Here is a 17,842-nt window from a genome sequence, read left to right on the forward strand (position 1 = left end):
GGGGGAAAAAAAAAAAAAAAAAAAAAAAAAAAAAAATCACATCAGTGTCAATAGGAGGCCCAACGCTTACTAAAGTCATCATTGCTTCTAGGCTATGAATGTCTCTGAAATAAGTGCCAATCTGCAAGCCCGACCTTACAACTTTTACTGTTAAAAACATTTGGACTCACAATAGAGACAACTTCTTTGTACCACTTCTATGAGAAAGAAATAATACTTCACCTCTGGAAACCTACCTTTGTTTTACTTTAAGTGAGTGTATAATACGGTATGTTTCAGTTTAAGATTTTAATAAATAAAATCACTAAGCATCTGGACAATCATCCCTTACTAGATATTCTAGCAGAGAGTATTCTAGTAGTTATTCTAGAGAGGAAAGATGTACCTCTCCGAGAAACCTTCCACCTGTGAAATGTTCAGCCCACTCAACAGGAACAGCAGCCCAGTGATACACATCCGCTGGTTTTATGTAGTTGTCTGCACATTTTCTTTTGCTCACTAGTTCTAAAAACACCTTATGGAGTGACTCCATAGTCTCCGTAAGTTCTCACTTATGGAGAACTAAACTAGATACTTGTATTTCACTTGTGATGCATCCGCAGAATAAAACTGGATATAATAATAAAAATAAACTGTATTAATGATAATACAGTTTTCCTCTTACGAGCTACAGTCCTAATGCTGGTGCAGTTATAGCATAGAGATATCAGAAAAACAAAGCCTTTTTTCATAACCTAGTTACTTAAACACAAATTCAGCCTTATCAGTCACGAGCATTTCTCCAGTATTAGAAAGGAGATTTTTTTATCGGTCAGAAGAGTCTCAGTCTCTGACCTATACAAAAGCTATGCATTTTTTCTTGATACCTTGTATGAATTTTTTTCATGAACATTTTTTTTTAACAATTCCTTTGAAACGCATTCACCTCTGAGTGTCATCCCAAAACAAGTCCGTCTTAACATTTATAGTCAGAAATTGCATAGAATCATCCATCAGTTACTGGAGATTCTCTTTCAAAAACAGAATACCTATTACAGCAGTACAAACACATATAGTTTATACATACCAATGTAAATTGTTGGAGAATATCCAGTGTCCTTGGAACTAAAGAGACATGAGTTAATGCATTCCAAAACAGGAACAAGAATCAGTAGTGGAACGATGCTTATCACATTCATTGCTGCAACTGGCAAGACAAATCTACCGAAATGCAAGTTGGAATTCATGGTTTGGAGATAATATCCTGAAGGAATCTGTATTGAAGAATAAACCCCCACTCCATTAGTATACCAGGTACATTTCATGGATAAGATTTTTATTATATTTGGAAACTTCTCTAACTCTTTCTTCTGAAGAAGTCACAGTTAACCAAATACCTGAGGTCAACAGGAACAGCCATTCATGATCACCATTCTAAGCAGCATTCCATGAGTTTATTTGATCAGTCCTAGTTAGAGCTATCAGTCAATATACCAAGTGGTTCTGCCTAACACTTTCTGTTCTGTTAAACACTGTCTATGAGAACTGTTAATTTTGGAATAGCAAGATATGAGTTATTTTGAACTTCTGATCGCGTGCTCAAGATGGGAGGAATTTTTAAGGCACACCTGGCTTTAAATGCTGCAGCGAATGTTAAGCTTTGCCATAGTCTTAGAACCAGCTTAATGCAGCTGACAGCCACAGCAGCTGTACAGAGGACTTCTTTTTACTTCTGGGAATTGAAAAAGAGAAAAAAAAAAGAACAACCAGATGAGGAACCCACCAATAGTAAATTAAGTAGATTTGTAAGACTATCTCTCACTTCAAAAGCAAATAATTGCTCCTGCTTGTGTAAGGGTCTACAGAAAATCTGCTGAGTTTATAAAAAAAAACCCAACAAAAAACAACCAAAAAACCTAAAATGGCTTCTAACAACAGATTTTTCAGGTTTTGATTTGTTTGGGTTTGGTTTTTTTTTTTGAGGAAGCTTAATTAACTAAGCATTGCAATTTCAAGTGCAGCAGGGAGTTATAAATCCACTCTATTTTACAAACTCATGGGTAAAAGAAAGAGGTAACTTGAGCAATTCACAGAGTACAGTCATGACAGAGCTCAGATAGAGAACTGTTTTCTTTACTCAGCTTCTGGTTTTAGAGAGTTCTGGATTCCTGCAGCATTCCTCATGGCTTTTCAACGTGACTGATAATGGCAAATCTGGGTAGAATATTACTGCTTTATAGTGGTCTGAAAATTAGTGCATGCCTAAGTATAACTGAGCTCATGTAGGGTTTCTCATCAATGTGTGTAGCCTACCCTACTCTCAATGATTCTGTACAGTGCTAAATAATTACTCATATACTAGCTCTTAAAAATTTCACCTACATTCCACCTCCAAAGGAAGATATAAATCGTAAAAGAGTGAATAAATGGCAACAGAACTACGAAAGATCAGAACTGGGCCAAGCTTTGTTGGTTCCTTCTTTCCACTGCCTACTGCAAACGAGAATTGACTTCTTAATAGGAATTAAAATATCATCAACACGAATCACAGACACTGTAAACCATTAATTTAATAATACGGAAAAGACATACTGACCTACCACCTAGTCTAAGAAATAGCTTAAACATATTGGAAATTCTGCCAAAGGAATAAAAATCGTATCTTTCAGCAGTGCAAACGCTTATCTTTTCTAGATGTATACCTGATTACTACAACTCTGATTAACGATATCAGGTTCTTTTCCATCTGGTCATTAATTCATAGCCTTGGCCACAGGTATGCGTTTGTTAGCTTGTTTTTTTGTTCTTGCTGTTCTTTTGCTTGGGTTTTTTTGTGGTTTTGGAGGGTTGGGGTGATGATGAGGGAAGCAGAGAAAGAATGAGGCAGATGGATAGGAACATAGGCTGGTGGCCGGAGGGAGTGTCAATAAAACAGTATATGCTACTTATTTGTAATAATTTCCTTAAGCGGCATTTTAACACCGGTGAGTAAAAATGAATTTCCGAGCCAGCTCATAAATTTGTTATTCCAGTTGCCAAAGAGCAAACCACCTCAAACTCCTGCTTAGCTAGGATCATCCAGACAGAAATGAATCTGAAGGAATCATGTCAGCTTAAGTACCTTCTTGACACATTTACATTTATATAACAGACACACACTCAGAAGCTGAAGAACCACATAGTCTGATAGAAAGGCTGTGAAGGGACAGACTCTTTCTTTCCACAAATGGAAAGCCACCCATTTCCAGTGTGGGTACCAACCCCATAATCCTGTCAAAATAGTAGGACAAATATGCAACCAAAAGAGAAAATAAATATTTTCTATCTCTCCAAAAAAGTGAACATTTATGAAATTGGAAAAAAAAAAAAAAAAATCACATTTTTTCAGAAGAATGCTGAGCCTGAGTCTATGATGAATGTAACATAACAGCATAAGCAGCACAGGACACTAGCACTAGATTTCAGCCAGTAAGGGTTCAGAGAAACAAGTAGCAAGCAGCCACACAAGCTCCATAATCAGCCTTGACCAAGTGAATTTTACTTATTTGATGAGATGAGAGGATATAGCAAGGTATATTCTCAGGTAATCAGACTGCTCTGCAAGGTTGCTTTGCTGGAAAAGCAACAGTTAAAAACACCCACGCCTCAAGACATAGTAGTAAACACATATCACAGTATATTTCAAGACTTTTTTTAAAAGCAGTATACGCACCTGCATAACACACGTTCTGTACAGAATTTGGAAAGCAAACAATGGGAAGAGCTTGGCGAGTGACTTTGTGCTTTCCACCTGAGTCTCACTGTACTGACCACCGTGGTTTTCCTTGGCATGATCTAGCCAGTTTGTCACACCTCCACTAAAGTAGCGATATCGCACACTGCACGTTTTCAGCGCACTGGCAATTACCCCAAAAGTCGTCAGCAGGGAACTCTCTGCAAACAAAGACATTAGACATTGGTATGTTTTCACCTGCTGCCAAAATAAACAAGTCAAGAAAAAACACTGTGGGAGGGAAAATACAACCTGATATATTCACCTCATGTCCTTTTTGGGGAGGAGGAAGGCAAAAACAGTCTGGATTTGTTCCAAAACATTGTGTTTTGGAAGCCAGTTTGTTCACTACATAATCCTTACAAAAGCAATCCAGCTGAACATCCACAGAGAAAAGTGCCTTTTGCTACCTGTTATTTAATGCACCACAACAATTTATTTCCGCGGTTGAGCAAGTAAAATGTTATTTTCCTTTACTTTTGCTTTCTATTGATTGAATGAGGTTAGTTTTCAATTCAAGACAGTACTGAAATACTGCATATCTGCTGAAGTCCAGCAGCAAGGGAAAAGGTAGGGAAGGCAGGGAAAGGTAGTAGTGGAGTGAGAAGGAAAGGGAGTTCAAAAGAGGTCTGATGAGATAAGAGAATTTACATGATTGCATTTCACAGCCAGAAATATCTCGGGACTCCCAAGTAGCATGCCATGGCAGAGGAGAAGTTTCCAGTCTAGAATTTGGCATATTAAAACTTGCTCACTGCTTATGATGCTTAGGAATTGCTAACTTGGTTCTCGGACCCAGAGGAAATGTAAGTAAAATAAGGGCAAAACTCTTAGTTTCAGGCTGGAGAATGCAGATTCATTTACCTTTGGTAAACTGCCATCTACGCAAATAGGGCTTATAGCACTTCTCTGCTTTTCTGAGTGTTGAAGGACTACAATAACTTGGGTATCTATAAATAAACACTCTCCAAAAACTAAGGTGAGCTACGATTGCGGAGGGAAAACGTCTCCCTACTATCTCTGGTACGGAAATTATTTTCTAGAAATATCCATTGACACCTATTGGAAGCACTTGCTCTAGACTGCTTAGGAAGGGCATTTTAGTAGATAACCTAATGTCTAAAACTCACTGGGTGTTTAGCGTAACCTGTAGACTGTTGGCACTACTGAATAAAATCTGAAGTGTCATATAAAAAACTTGCATCACAGTGAGTTGGTACAGTTTTTATTGTTCTGTATGACTGTACTAAGTAACTCTTCCTACTACTCATTGTAAGAGATGGTTAAGTTTAGGATCTAGACTATTTTAAGACCAAATCTGTAGACTGAAACAAAAATCTGCAGGCTTCCAGAATGACTTGACTAAGAAGCTAACCAGGAAACAAGTGGGACTTGGGGCTCTTGTCAAAGCGCTAACTCATGACAAGACCAGCAGACAGCTCAACCAAGCCACAACGTGCCTGTGTCCTGGTTTATCTGAACTCGTCTCAGAGATAATTACGGCCAAGTCCTTTGCTTTGGAATGGAAGACGTTGGGCAGACTCTTCTTTCTTACTGTCACTGAAGAAAAGACTAAAATAGACAGCAAATCCTGACATTCCCATGCTTTTCCTAATGGATCAGATGAGACCATCTTTAATGTAATTCCAGTCAACCACCTGGGAAACATTATTCTGTATGAGGCAAACCAGACAACCACATTATTTAGTTGTGTTTCTTAGCATGGAATTCCAGCAGATTATAAGATCTAGTAAACTAGGAAGATAAAGCTGCGTCAAGATCTAAAAGCAGCTTGAATGATACATAGACCTAACTGCTATCAAGAGGATTTTGCCGATGATGTAGTTAGAATAAGTATCTCATTCTTTAAAAGAAGTAATCCCCGCAGAACTCCATAATGGTGAATTCTCTAGATTACAAGTCTGCTCAGTTAGTAAAAGACATGTTTAAAAGCATAAGTATTTATATCAGTGCACATTGTATAGATCTACACCATACACTCTGTACTTGTATTTCTAATGTTTCCTTTAAAAATAAATAAAATCTATCTATATAGATATTCAATTGCAGCTTTCAGAAAGTGATTTTCTTTCTCCTTTGTACTTCACTCCTTGGCTCTAACATTCTGCTACATCATACTTCGACCTTGATCTAATCATGAATATCTGTGCTACTTAATTACACTAAAAAGCCTACATTGCACCCTAGATGGTAGATACACATCTATGCCTTGTCTCTGGTCACCTGCCAGTCCTCAAAATTATAGCAGTGGGGAGAAATGCAAATGAAGTCCATGCTTGACAGCTAAACATAATTGAATGCACGATCTGTATTTGAAGAATTACCTTAAATTAAAAAGGCAGCATATATAAAAATCATTTAAGGCCACCTATAGATTTGAATTACAGTTCTGCAGAATTTCCAATTTCAGCATTTCACTGAAAAGTACAAAGTATATTATCTTCTTAGTCAAAATGTAAGATAAAAACTTTGCCGATATTAGTGTAGAGATTGTCATTCTGCAAAGACTTGGAAAATATGAGATAGATCAAACACTCATATGAAAAACATTTGATAAAAAAGATATTTCTGCTAATTTTGTTGATGGCCAAGATAGACATAATCTATACATTTATCCTATTCTGCTTAGTAAAACTAAACTAGTTAGATGATAAACTACGGATGTGATCTCTATGAAATGATCCAGCTCAGGGGTGGAAACTAAAGAATATTTTTACCTTCTCGGGTTGCAAAATCTCTAATGAGCCAGACAGCAACTGTTCTTTCCGTAAGAAGCTAGCTCATTGGATGCTAGTCTTCGCAGATCTCAGCTACGTGTTATCATGAGGTTTTTTGGGGTGCTGTGGAGGGGATGCATCTCTTTGGTTCTGTAAGCTAAAGGCATTACAAAACTACTTTGCTGCTAGTGCATATTCCTATTTATCTGACTAACCATGCTGCCTGGTTGCCCTGGTGCAAGTTCAGGTGAAGCAGTGGGGCGCACTTACAGAAGAAAACACATGTGTGCTTGGTGTCTTAGCACAGGCACAAACTCTGCTTCAGCTGTCCAAAACACATTGGGCATAGGTTGAACAAAACCACAAAATAAAGTCCACCAGCAGCATGCATATTATAACTCCTTCTGCACAGGCAAATAATATACAGAAGTTTACCAGAGACTGCTTTCCTCTTTTGCAGCCTATTCAGAATCTCCAGGTCTATCTTGAGAGAAGATGGATGTCCTCCCTTACACACAGGCCTTGTAGAGATAAAACCCAAGTATCTCCAACCAAACAGGGCGGTGTTGTGGAAGAACTCATTTAGATATGCAAATTGATCTCTTCTGTGGATATAATCTCTACAGATACTTCCTAAGATATAGTTGCCTCTTACCTGTTTTGGGTTTGTAAATCATTTCACCCCGCACCATATGAACTGTGATCGCAGCCATAAGCACGGACACAAACGGGATAAGAAAGCCAAGGTTCCTGGCCACAGACTGCTGGATATAAGAAATGCTGACAAAGACAACCACTGAATTTAAGTTAACCAGCCAATAAAACCTAGACAAGAGAGAGAAGAGTGGAGAGGCTTTAGAGAAGACTAAAACATTAAATGAAAGGCATGGTAAGTATAGTAAGCACGGACAGCATCAGTGCTGTGCACACACTGACACAGCAATTAACATCAAATTTCACTTGGTCTCAGCTCCAAGAGGTATATGTTTGAAGTAAGGGTACTAGGCAGTAGAAGTGAACAAGTTATCAATCTAGTACCAGGAGTATTCTAAAATTTTAAACAAAGGGAGGGATCAATAATGGAGTAGTAATACCTCAATACATCACAGATTACATTTTGTAAGCAACAGCAAGACAAGATTCTTTTACTTTTGCTGGAACCTTAGCAAAATGGTTTCATTTAAAGGTGAAATATACATTTATACATAATTATACGGCTTAAAACATGCTGCTTGAGGAAGCAAATCTTGCTTTCTTTTCTGGTGCCACTTCTGCCTTATGTATGCTATTTGGACTCAAATATTTTTGTCTCCTAATTTATCTAGAATTACCTTCTTAACAATAAAAGAATAAACCTTAACCTGTTGTAGCAGACCAGTTACCCCTCAACAATCCAAATCCCGAGCTTTCCACCTTGATCCCTCCTCATGTGCAAACACATGGATAAGACAGGAGTGAAGTATCAGCAGACCATTGCAGTTCCCTATATCAGCAATCACAGCAAAGTGTTTTGAGCTGAAAATCCTGAGACTGGGATTGCAAGTCTCTCTTGACATGTAGCACAGTTCTTCAACCCATTTTCATTCTTTTAAAATTATTTCTAGGTCACCTGCCATAATTACCAAGACAAACCACAGTCATATTGCAAGCTACTATACTGAAGTGCCTCCCGTACTCCGTCCACATGTTCTGACGTTGCCCCTTACATCATATCCAGCTAGTGCCAAGAAAGCAAAACTGTTATCAGGTCAGAAGCCCAGAACTTGGTAAGTCTGTTCACAACACATTCTCCCAACCCTGCTAAGGGACGGGAGATGACCCCAGGGTTATGTAGCAGTAGGCATGGGAACACGCTTATGCAGCTTGCCTCACAGGACCCAGGGCAAGTGGCAGAAGAAAAATTATGTACTCCACCAGGACAACACAGTAGCAGCTTTCCTAGAACCAGCAAGGACATGCACAAGAGCAGTGAGCTCTCCTGCTTCTTGCATTTCTCTGAAGTCTTTCCAAGACATGTTCACAGTTCCAAACCAAATTTTGCCTCCTTTAAGTAATTTACATTTTCAGGAGATGATACTCATCAGAATCATGGACTTTTCCCCTCCACTGAAAGCAGTCTCTAGGCACTTTGGAATTAAGTTACTCTGTGATGATGGTATAGTCGGAGGGATTTTATACGTATAAATGTTGACCCCTGTTCAACTAAAGCATTTTAAAAAAAATAGAGTTACACAAGTGGTTCAGCTAGAAATTGTGTAGAATTTTAAAAAGTTGTCGGTTAGGAATTGCTTCAAGTTAGAAGCTTCAGAGGCTGTTTTCCAAACTTTCTGAAGGAGTGTGCCTGATCTACCTGAAGTCCTGACAACCTTCATGACTCCACAATTGTGTCACTGGAAAGAGGAACCCCTAAAAAAGAAAACCCTTGAGTACAGGAGAGTGCTTTTGTTTTCACCACTGTACAGCAAAGTACTGTAAGACTGAAATGTAAAGCTCCTGTCCTCTCACAGAAACGAGAAGAAAAAAGCCCAAACATGTTTAGCAAACCCTATGGACCAAACAAGAAAGATAAGCTAATCTCCATGCACACATCAGAATTCTGGGGTTTGCTCATACCATACTAACAGTAGCAGATCAGAACCTACACAAACAGAAATACATCTTGCTAGCTCTCATATACTACAGCTATTTAATATTGCAATATTTGGACTTGCATTATACAAAGTGTCTCAGAGGCCCCAGCAGGACATAGCTGTATTAGTTATATACACCAAACCAAATAACATGCCCAGCTTCACAGGGAAAAGCTCTTTCCTGGAGCTTCAGCACTCCAAGGTCTCCTCACAATGAAAGCCAAATGCCAGTTTGGGAGGTTCATTTCAAGAATGCAGTGCACATACAAACCTAAATGCTATTGCAACATGCCCATAAAAACCTATTCAACTTATTATAACATTTTACAGAAAAGGATTAATCGCAGTAACTTAAGAAGCAACATCCAGGTGAGTACTTATTTAAAAGTATCATTTATGTTTACACAATATTCAAACTGGTTTTACTTAATGTTACAATTGAGATGAACCTGCTGAGTGAAACAATCTGAAGTTAAGTAAAATATATAAAAATATTGTCAAATTGATCTTTTATCACTTTTTGGATTAATTTTGAAGACTCAGCAGATTTCTGTCACTTGAAACATTGCTTCCTTTTGTTTTTTAAGCATGCCCAGCTCTCACAGTTTAAGTTTTGATTTGTCCAGACTCTGAGCTGTATATTCCATGTATGGACCAGTACTTATGCTATATATTTTTCAGTACAACAGCTTTGTAGAAGAAGGTAAATTTTTTCAGAATCACTGTGGAGTTCTCTGCAAAGACAAGGTTGGGAAAAAGAAAACCCAAATGGGCAGATAATGTTTTAAAAAGTCTAAGCGTGTCCAGGATAACATCAGAAACTGATCCACAGTACATAGAAAGAAAAAATATTTAGAAGAGACAGATGGAAGGAAGAGAACTACTTCTTGTTCCACGTTCTCTGCATTTTTCTACAGCAGATCAGTGAGACAAAACACAATGCTGCTAACTCCCATATCCCCATCTGGATTTTACCCTTTGCTCTTATTCTCTGCTCCCACAGACAGAATTTACTTTGCCTGCTGCAAAAACAGTACCAGTCCATAACTTTACAAAAGCAGAAGTCCTTAGGGAAACTTGGTCCAGCAGAATCCAAGTCCCTTCTTCACTTAGCATTGGTATATTCTATTTATTTAAAAGGTCAGGGGTTGATGTGCAGGTCCTAGATACGCAAAGCAATCTTCTTCAAGGATTGAATTAGTCAACAGGTAATTACAGGGTCTTTTAACCCAACCTTTAACCCAATAATCATGATTTTTTAAATAGAACTTGGCTAAGAACACAGACTCAGACTCATCAAGAGAATGCAACTACCTCATTTTATATAATTTTAAAATTCAAACCTGTGATAAGCACCTACCAAGACAAAAGTCTACTGAGAAAAAGTGATTATATTCTGATAGATTTTAATGAGATTAAGAATGCTAAGAATGAAACCTCCATTTTTTAAATCTTGAGATTGCACTCCTTGGATGCTACTGCAAAAAAAAAAAAATATTTAATTGCACATGTTCCTTTCTTGATATTGCCAAAGTTCCAAGAACCAACCCATTTGGATTCCCCCAAGAAACTTTTTTATTCGTATTCTATCTCCTTTGTAATCAACACTGAGAAATGTCACTTTGATTAAACACAATTCTGAATGGCTAAGACCACAGTACAATAAATTCTCCAGAGCCATCTTTCAGAACAACTGATTGCTCTCCAGTCTTGATTCCCCTGAGTCTTATTTAATCAAAATTATGTTGCTAATTAAGGATTAAAACTCAGAATAAAGAAGTTTTTTTTTTTTTTCTTCTCTCCTATGGGCAGGTCAAGGAGGCAGAATCTGTTCTAACAAACTAAACAGTCTCATCCACCTTTAGTAAAGCTGCTTTATTCACTGAAGTTTGGATTTAATTCAAAAATCTTTGATATTAACATAATTGGAGGAAAAAAGAATAGCCCGGAAAGCCATTCCCAGAGGAGGACAGAACAGATTCACTAAGATCTTCATAGATTCTTCAGCATTGCATTGTTAATATGCAGATGTGTTCAATTCTTATTTTAATAACACTGCATGTATAGGGAAAGGAGAGAAAAGTGGGCAGTTTAGGGCTTATTTCACCCTGCCTTGAAGCAGAAACCTGGAGGTTACCCCTGTGTCTTCTTTGATCCTCTCTCCACTGTTCAACCAGAAAGTACAAGTGAAGGTATATAGCGTTCTGTATAGTGCTACAGAAGTGGCAAATAAAGTCCAGCATATCATAAAAATATGACCTCTCTGACATACTGAGAGAAATAGTTAATAATAAAAATAATAAAGACTTTGAAGAACATTTTTAGGACCAAGTTTACCTCAAAATTTTCTTAAAAAATTTAAAATATTCACACCAAACCCACAAATGTTAAGTGGTTTATTTGATGCCAAATCTTCACCATAAAAGGGGTGAAACGATAGAGCAGATATCCACCACTGAGCTTAGCAGTTAGAGACTACTAGTAATTCCTACTTTCAGCAAACCAGCAGACTCTATTGCTGCCTGTCATGGCTAAAAATTCACTCTGATGTAAATTCCAATATACCATTGAATTTTGCCATTATTAGTTAGGGAGTAACAGCAAAATATCACAAAGGGATAGCCATGTTAAAGGTAGAAAACCAAAAAGAATATGTTGTTCTAACATTAACTAGGTTGTCAAGTCTCTGAGCATTTGAGCAAATCAGTTCATCCTAATTCTGACTGAAGTTTTCTGTAGGAGGCCAAAATCACTTACTGGTCCTAGGAAAAGGAAAAATTTAGGAAAAGGTTTTTGCAGAGATTCTGCAGAAATTTGGAAACTCTTCCAAAATCTAAATGTTTTGGAGTTCAAAGTGAAGCAATAAAACCACCATCTGTAGAATCTGCCTTGTAAGTCAGCAACCAATTTTAAGGCAATGTTCCATCATTCCCAACAGATATTTAGTTGACATTAAGTTACCAACCAGTTAAAAAAAGAAAGAAGTTCCTTTGGTCCACAGTCCTCAAGGTTGTATGCACTTAATGGACAAACTATAGCTCTTATGCCTCCTATTCCCAGACTAGCTGTAAGTAGTGCAAAGTAGAATACAATTTTTTGCTCTCTTTTGGTTAGTGGATGAAGAATATGTCGTTTGTCAATGTAAATATCTTCAAAGGGGAACGACACAACAGGTAGTAGCGCTGTGCCTGCAATTGGAAAGAAAATTGTCAATTGAAATAGATTAGAAAGAGACTAATGAATAAGACATATTTTTAAGCAATTGTCTAGAAAAGTCAGATGAAAAATCAAAAATACACCACACAGTGCAAAGAGGGAGAGTTTTAATTCTGTAGAGAGGGAGAACCTTTCTGGATGCCACTATATATAGCGAGGCAAGACCACGAAGGGCCTCCAAGAAATCAATCTTCCTCTCAAATGCTCATAAGGATTCAGATTATTCAATTAACTGAAGAGCTCATTCTGGAAATGTAGCTTCTGTCACTGGCCTCCCCCATTTTCTGTGTATGGAGGGCAGTAGCCCTCCATTTGCCAGAGGGCACCAAGTTAAAATTTGTAACTTCACCTGATGAACCACTGATCAACCAAAAAAAAAAAAAAAAAAAAAAAACCAAAAACATCCCATGGTGGCATATAGCCTTTTCTGCATCTTCTTTAAACCCCAGAGTTGTAGTGGGAATAAATAAACAAACTCTCAAGACTTTTGTGTTTTTTTTTTTTCTGCTGCAGCTTCGTGGAAAACACATGATTTTCAGAAACTCTACCTATAGAAGTACTGCCATGAATTGCATTTAGCACCTCTAGTCTGCAAAGCAAGTCTTTCAGATTTAATCAGCTACAGATTCTCTAAGTTGTAATTGGAGTCTAAGCTCAGATTATATTGATGTATCAATACCAATATTAGCTTTGGCTAAGACTACGATTGTGCATCGAGCCCTAACACATCAGGAATGTTTAATAATCTTTCACCTCCTTAAAATAAGTTCTGGTTGAAACAACACCTGAATACATCAAATTCACTTCGTGTCACCAGTCTTCTACTGTAAGATACGCATTGAAAGGACAAGTGGCAGAAGGAGACTCCGAACAAACCAGAAACCCATGGAAGAAAGACTGGAACATAACAGCAATCATTTTTTCCCGTCTGCTTGCACAATGGTGTAATGCATTTCTGCAAGCAGTAATGCATTTTTGCAACAGAATTACTCAAACATGAAATAATCACCAGGGTGACACCTACCTAGGAAGTGTAGAAACATGCAGATGCACACAAGTTTTATCCTCCCCACAAGGCATTCGGCAAGCCAGCCAACCAGTACCGGCGTCAACATGGAGGTGCCTACAAAGCACATATTGACAATAGCTGCCTGGTAGTTGCGATAGCCAAGTTTGACAGTGCAGAAGAGGATCATGTTGCAAACGATGCCAAAGAACGTGAATCTCTCACACAGCTCCACCAGCAGCACACAAATAGCCTCTTGGAGTTTCTTCTCAGATGGAGAAAGGTTTGCAGTGTAGTTGCTTCTCCCAGGTGACAGTCTTTGCTCCTTGTCAGCCACGCGGTTCAGAAGTTGCTTCTCTTGCATATCACCTCTGTCTGCTTCAGGCATACTTGTCCTTTTTGAGCTGCTCTTTTGAGCACAGCAGCTTCTGTTACAGGTATACTTCTGTTCTCCTCCACTGTAATTAGCAAACTGGTAAGACTCTCACTTTGAATTCCACACTTCACTACTACAGTTTCTTAGGGCACCTGTCACTTTTGTGACATTACATATAGGATCAAAGAGTATAAAAAAAAATTAAATCAAAGAGCTGTATCACCATTTCAACTTCTGAATTTAGCAACACTCAGGAACTCAATCAGTTTATTTAATTAGTCCATTTGGGGGTGAACAAGATTTTTCCCCAGAATTATATTATCTATTAAATTATGTGAATCCGATATTCATGTGCAACTCTATCTGTATGTTAAAGATAAAGGTTTAAATGCACAAGAAAGATAACATTTTCAGCAGAATTCAAATAACAAATAAAAAAAATTATTTGGTTAAAATAATCTGATACTTTAATAAGGCAATGAGTGAAAAACTGCAAGCAAAGATAAAGTGAAGGATATTTTTAAGATTAACAATATCTAATCATTGTTACATTTCTTGGGTTTTTTGGTTGAAATTCAGATAAAGTTAATTATAAAAATAAGTAATGCTACTACATTTAAGTTAGAAAAGCAAATTTTAAAAGATAGAAAGTTAAATATATTAGCAAAGAAAAAAAAGCAATATAAACCAACCTAAACCAGAATAGTTTCTCTAACCAGATATCACTCCATAGCTACAATGCATAAATGATGTGTTCTCTCATATCAACTAGAAGCAATTACAAGCGTGAAAGGCAATTAGGAAGAGCCAAACGTATAGTGCGTTACAATACTCCTGCTACCTTATCCACAGAGAAGTTTACTGATCTCCCAGATCAGTTTCTCCGTTTTGTGGAGCTCATTAAGATCACTAACACCTGTTCAAAACACTCCCAAATAAGAAGGAGAAGCATTCTGCATTTACTTTGGACAAACATAAATGCGTACATGTTTCAAGGCAGCAGTAAATCGGGTCTGTTTCTCTGAATAGATCCCTCAGTGCCTCTGGTGACATTTCTTGAGGTGTTTATTTCCATCTGTCCATATAATTACTCAGTTTTTAGCTCTTCACATCTATTTAGTATATGAGAACTCTTACACCCCAAACCAGATGCACAATAGTATATAAGTAGCATGGATAACAGTAGATTGCAAAACTACCTCCTCCTTGCCACCCACCACAAACCCCCTTCCAAAAAAAAAAAAGAGCAACTGTGATTCAAACATGAGGCCTAGAAGCTCTGCAGCATAAATTTAAGTAGTTCTGAGACAGTTTTCAGAGATGTCCACTTGGGGGTGAAAACTGCTGTGACTTGTAACATGCCAAGAACCATTTCTGTCTTTTGATCTACGATAGCTAAAATGATCTTCATTTGGATGAACCAACCAAAGAAATCCAAACTAGAAATCCCTTATAACTCATCTTAGCTTCTCCATTAGAGACTAACAAAGCCAACCCCAAATCAAAACAGGACAGACAATAGTATTTAACTAAGACACATATATCTTCTATTGCATGAAGCTACTCTTACCTAACTGTTCATGAAGAAAACATTTTTTTTAAAGAAAATACAATTGTATTTTAGAATCAGAGAGAAAACATCAGGATCAATACATTCTTGCTCTTATAAACATTTCAATGTAAAGTAGTCTGGTTTCCTACAAATTATTTTCTTTAAAGAGCGCAAAGTTTACCTGTTCTCATGGGTGCTAGCAATTGGAAGTGAATCATATCATGGGATCTGGCAGAGGCAGCAGGGTTACTAGCAGGGATGGCTGTATCTTAGTCCTCAAGTGGCTTCATTTAGCCTAATTTTGGGTTACAAGCTAAGAAAAGGGAATAATTGATTGAGCCTTATAAATGCCATAGAAAGGAGGAAGGTGAATTCCGTTGCTACTTTTGCATTGCTTTTACATGTGACTAATACAGGTGTGCTGGTTATGACAGACACAGACCACAATCAGTACAGGAGATAACGTGCTAAGAGAATATACAACTTCATAAACGTGATCTTTCTTGATATATTTTTTAAATTGCTCCTTTATTTGCTTACCTTTAATTGCTTACAGGTGTTCTGTCTAATTATTTGACATGGTTTTAGTTGACTTCTAGTCAAATCACCTGGCATTTACTTGGTTTATTCTTCACACATAAGGTAGCAGGACTGCATAACACCTGCTGAAAAACTTCATTATTTGTATTAAACTTATGTAGGGCTTTATATGTACACTGAAGCAGCTAGAAAGCCGCTGCACTAAATAACTGCTATTTCAAAACCCAGCCCTTCGGGCAGTACCTCTGTCTGCCAGTAAGGACTTTGTGTATTTTTTAAACAAATAAATACCTTTAAAGACGAGCTCTCAAAATGGGACAGACAGATCTTGGAGAGAGGTTTATAAACACGCTTACTTTCACATGGCAGTGTGAGCTCACTAGAGGTCTGGCCGCTAATAAAAGAGCTGCTATTTGGTAACCTGTCATCCAAGGTAGAAGCTTATTTTTAGTCATCTTGGAACCTATAATTTAGCATTAGGCAAGTAAATTAAGTACAGGATACAACTGAAATTTTCTCCTAATTTTCTCTGATGTAACAGTTGTCAGGTTTTTTATTATGGGGAAAGTTTACTGAAATTGAAGAGGCAGGACCTCAGTGTCCAGCACAACAGTTCCTCTGGCTCAAAGGTGGTAGAGGCTCTAGACCTCTGTTTATGTTCTGGAAGGGTCAGTCTCTCTAATGTTTTAGCAAAATTTAATTCAGCTTTACTCTTTGAAAAAACATGTGAGAGGTGTTACCCTTCATCATAGCAGCAGCTGTGGCTCCTGCTAAATATCTGGGGTGGAAACATAATTGACATGGACAAGACTGACAATACAGCACAACAATTTTGACACTGTAAATAAAAAATTACATGGGTCAAATCTTTCTAGTTAGCACCAGGATTCCCATTAATGCTTGGGTTCAGAAGATGCCTCAGTGACCACTGATCTGAGGATTGAGTTTTCAAAGTCAGAAGACAGGCAGAGCAAAAGCTCTGGGTCAAGAGCATTGCTGAACAGGGGCAAACATGCCTAGGGTTTGATGCCTTATGGTGTAAACACAGGTCCAAGGTGGTAGGTTGAGCAGGCAGCTACATTAAAGAAACACTGCTCAAAGCTGAATGACAGAAAGGGAGAAAGCAGGAAAATGCTGCAAAGACAAGTTTGGAGGAATGCTTCTGGCACCAAGCTCCAGGTGACTAATTAGAAGAGTTACAAGGTTAGTGACAGAAAAAAGACGTGTGGTAGAAGCACAGGCTAAGACTAGACTTCGTGCTTCTAAAAATCACCGCTTTAATTTAATTCTCTTATGCACACGAAAAATGCCCAGTTTAACATATCATAGCAGTTACCAGGCCAAGTTTGATCCTGCAGGATGCCCTTCAGAAAGGGCAGCTAACCATTGCTTTCTGCAGGTACTGCTCATGCCGGCTTTTGTCTAGTGCGATGTGTGGCTTCAGAGAAAGGGTCAGGCACCCTGGTATTAGATATATCCTTCTCTTTTTTTGACCTTCCCTGCAGTTACATCTATAGTAGGGGAAAAATCAACAAAAGCAAATTACCATTCTTTTGAGGCATAAAAAAAGGTACTAGAAGCTCCGGTCTTGTACAGGAGATGATCTGCCACTTGTGAATGTGCTTCACAGGAATTCCAAATAGCAGTAAGGACAGAGTTTAATTGTAGAAGGAGTAAATCAAAGGTTCGTATTAAAAAAATAGATTTAACTTCCAGTACAAACTTCCCTTGTTTTTTTGCGTCAAAATTTTTGTTCTTTTTTGTCCCTTTTTTTCATTAACACAAGTACCCTGTTTGGGTGGATCAGTGGCCGCTAAAAGGGGAAAAATTGCAGCGAGCTGAAGAATTAGTAGCGGAGCAATTAGCTCTAGGACACATAGTTCCCTCTACCAGTCCCTCGAACACATCTATTTTTGTAATTCCAAAGAAATCAGGAAAATGGAGATTATTACAGGATTTAAGAAAAATTAATGCTGTAATGCAGCCTATGGGCCCTTTACAACCGGGGTCCCTAATCCCACATTCATTCCTGC

The 17,842-nt window shown here is 37.9% G+C and overlaps 1 protein-coding gene across 1 annotated transcript in view; it reads right to left on the bottom strand.

The window, feature by feature from the left end:
- SLC15A5 (solute carrier family 15, member 5) overlaps positions 1 to 13,729 on the bottom strand; it is a 32,366-nt gene extending 18,637 nt beyond the window's left edge. The window contains exons 1-5 of the mRNA XM_010133387.1: positions 13,360 to 13,729; positions 12,085 to 12,307; positions 7,145 to 7,314; positions 3,692 to 3,912; positions 1,067 to 1,253 (exon numbers count right to left, since the gene is read on the bottom strand). Coding sequence (XP_010131689.1) covers positions 1,067 to 1,253; positions 3,692 to 3,912; positions 7,145 to 7,314; positions 12,085 to 12,307; positions 13,360 to 13,729 — 1,171 coding nt within the window. The remainder of the gene's footprint in view (positions 1 to 1,066; positions 1,254 to 3,691; positions 3,913 to 7,144; positions 7,315 to 12,084; positions 12,308 to 13,359) is intronic.
- Positions 13,730 to 17,842: the final 4,113 nt, after the last annotated feature.

The sequence above is a fragment of the Buceros rhinoceros genome, unplaced genomic scaffold (assembly GCF_000710305.1).
Source record: "Buceros rhinoceros silvestris isolate BGI_N320 unplaced genomic scaffold, ASM71030v1 scaffold11473, whole genome shotgun sequence".
In the NCBI taxonomy this organism is placed as follows: Eukaryota; Metazoa; Chordata; class Aves; order Bucerotiformes; family Bucerotidae; genus Buceros; species Buceros rhinoceros.